We start from the raw sequence: 3,020 nt of genomic DNA on the forward strand, positions 1-3,020 counted from the left end.
ATTTTTCTTAAATATATACATGCATGTGTTTGTATTTATATATACATAATAAATATACACAGTATACAGACATGTATTATGTAAACAAAAACGTTTATTTTATTAATCGTTTGACAGCACTAACACACATACACACGACTTTTTTTATTTGCTTTTCCCCGTTAAATGCACTTTGATATTTTTCTGTACTATTTCTACAGAAATTAATTTATGTTTTTTATGCTTTCAGGGGTTAAACGCTCTGAAGGATCTTCTGTTTGTCATCAAGTTCATCATTCAGTCTTTTTATTTATTTATTTTTTTCAGTCTTTTTATTTTATTCACATTTAGTTTTTGCTTTTTCTGTTGTCTACTATTAACACCCAGTCTTTGAAGTGGTCATTTTGTAGCCAAAGCTCTTGAAATGTATATTTTCCTGGCATGTTTGCCTTAGTTAACAGGTACAGCCTGGTGACTGCATTTGACTTAAGAGATTGCCAGTTGACGAACGGGAAGGGAATAAAATGGCGCTGAAAAATAGCACATAAAATAGCATTTAAGCAAAATGCATGAAACAACGCGATAAGAAAAAATAAGGTATAGAAAAATTGCATTTGGAAACTAAAATTTGAAGCGGTAAACAAAAATCCCTGATATTCCATGACTTGGACAAAAAAAAAAAATTCCCTGACTTTCAATGTCTGGAATAGACCTTTTAAAATTCCATGATATTCCAGAAATCCCATGAGCCGTGGGAACCCTGTAGATGTACTTTTAATGCAATGCAAGTAGCTTTGGATAAAAGCGTTAGTCAAATGCATAAAGGTAAACCTGAATTTTTCGTACCGTTGCCGTATATCTGCAGCTCCGCAGCCAAAGCTGCATCCACTTGCAGGAACGCTTTAGACAAAACTGCTTGTAAATCTGTTTCCACCTCCAAACAACCCCTACAAAACACAAAATCCTCGTCATTTAATTTACAATGATGCATGTTTAACCCTTACTTTAGATCCTGGGTCAGTTTGACCTGTAATGCATTTTTTTTATGTTGGAAATACTGCTTAACCTACGTTTTTCTTGACCATTTCTCATTTAGGGTCAAATTAAATGTATGCTGTTTTGAAGGCATACATTTTTATCAGTTTATGCGTGAAATTCTGCTCTAATGTTTGAGCTTCAGGAAAGTACACAAAAATTGTTAAAGAAAAACGGTTTATAATGTAATGCTGTTTATAACATTCATATTTGTAATTAGTTTAATAGTTGTTAAATACCATTTAAAAAAATATTCTCATGTGTTTTTTTGTAATGCGTGAGAAGTATTAATGTTAAAACTGTACCGTTTTTACCCGATTTATTTAATTAAATTTTTTAAAATACTGTTTATGATATTTATGTTTATGATGACATTTTGTAATTTTTTTAAATAGTTGTTAAAAATGGTAAAAATGTCTACTGAGTTTTTTTTATGTGTGAGAAGAATATGAATATTAATGTTAATTAATATACATATATTAATGTTAAAGGGTTATTGTTTTTACCAGATTTTTTATTTAATTTAGCTTTAATTTGAATTTTTTTAAATATTTAAAATAGTGTTTGTAATGTTCAAATTTTATGTTTTAAAATATTTGTTAAAAACACGTTTTAAAAACGTGATCATGTTTGTTTTTTATTTTATGTAATGTGTGATAAGTATTAACGTTAAAGGTTTACTGTTTTTACCAGATTTTTTATTTAATATAGTTTTAATGTTAATTTAAAATAATTATATATAAATAGTTAAATACAATAAAAAACATGTTTTTTTATGTGTGAGAAATACAGTAGATGTATATTAATATTAATTAATATACAAATCTTAATGTTAAAAGATTTTACCAGATTTTTTTTTTGTGTGTTTTACTTTTCAAATAAAGCAATAAGCCCCGTGAAGCCGTGGTTTACAGTGAATTTATAACAGAGTGCCTAAAACCCCCTTAGCGCGGCTCAACCAATCAGAATCAAGGACCGGAACGCTCCGTTTTATAAGTGTAATTTTTTGATTAGTTATTACTTTTAGTATTAGTGATTTCTAGTATTAAATCCAATTTGGGACAGATTGTCCTGGAAAAACGTAACCAGAATGTCAGCACAATACAAGGGTTAAACATGTTTAATGGAACTAAAGGTCACTCTGTCCTGTACCGGATGTGCTGCTCCATGTGTTTGTGACAGAAGTCTGCGGCCTGTGGTCCTCCGTGTCCGTCGAACAGAGCGAAGAAGAGTACGTTATGCGAGAGTTTGCTGGCTTGGAAGCGGTCCTCGTTGTCGTGCCGGCGGCCGATGTGGGAGGCGCAGCCCACCCTGGACAGGCTGATTTGCGGGATGGGGGTCCCGTAGCGGATGCTGGGAGGCAGCAGGATGGGCTCCTCTATCCGGTTATCCCAGATCCCGAAGGAGTCCCACGTGGCTGGACGTCCACTTCCGTCCGCGTCCAGACGAGAGCTGCTCCACCGGACGCTGCAGCTGGCGCCCCGGCCCACCGAGGACAGGCTGCATCGGAGCAGACGGGACAGTGAGGCGACTGAGACCGACATTGAGATGATCCTCAGATGGGACTCCTGTGGATAAAATTAAAGTTACAGTTAGTGGTGTTTGCAGTAACGCTTTATTTTAAGGTGTACTTGTCACACGTTACATGTAGGATAATAACAATTAATTATGTATAATTACATGCAAGTAACCCTAAACCAAACCCTAACCATAGAGTAAGTACATGTAGTTAATTCATATTAATCAGTACTTAAACGTATAACAAGGACACCTTAAAATAAAGTGTAACCGTGTTTGCTAAACCCATGACTACAACTTGGGATGTCAGATGAAGAAAAGTCTACTACATCCTTCAAAATAAGTCAATATTAGTGACTCTGGATCACAAAAGTAGTCGCTGGGGTATATTTGTAGCAATAGCCAACAATACATAGTATGGGTCAAAATTATAGATTTTTCTTTTATGCCAAAAATCATTGGGATATTTAGTAAAGATCATGTTCCAT

At 34.1% G+C, this 3,020-nt stretch overlaps 1 protein-coding gene across 2 annotated transcripts in view; it reads right to left on the reverse strand.

Annotated features, from left to right (window-relative positions):
• Positions 1-3,020, reverse strand: part of LOC107748092 (protein phosphatase 1K, mitochondrial-like) — a 13,057-nt gene that overhangs the window by 8,176 nt on the left and 1,861 nt on the right. For both annotated transcript variants that reach the window (XM_016562752.1, XM_016562751.1), the window contains exons 2-3: positions 2,167-2,582; positions 826-926 (exon numbers count right to left, since the gene is read on the reverse strand). In XM_016562752.1, coding sequence (XP_016418238.1) covers positions 826-926; positions 2,167-2,558 — 493 coding nt within the window. In that variant the 5' untranslated portion in view covers positions 2,559-2,582. The remainder of the gene's footprint in view (positions 1-825; positions 927-2,166; positions 2,583-3,020) is intronic.

The sequence above is a fragment of the Sinocyclocheilus rhinocerous genome, unplaced genomic scaffold, assembly GCF_001515625.1.
Source record: "Sinocyclocheilus rhinocerous isolate Xijiao unplaced genomic scaffold, SAMN03320098_v1.1 scaffold6644, whole genome shotgun sequence".
In the NCBI taxonomy this organism is placed as follows: domain Eukaryota; kingdom Metazoa; phylum Chordata; class Actinopteri; order Cypriniformes; family Cyprinidae; genus Sinocyclocheilus; species Sinocyclocheilus rhinocerous.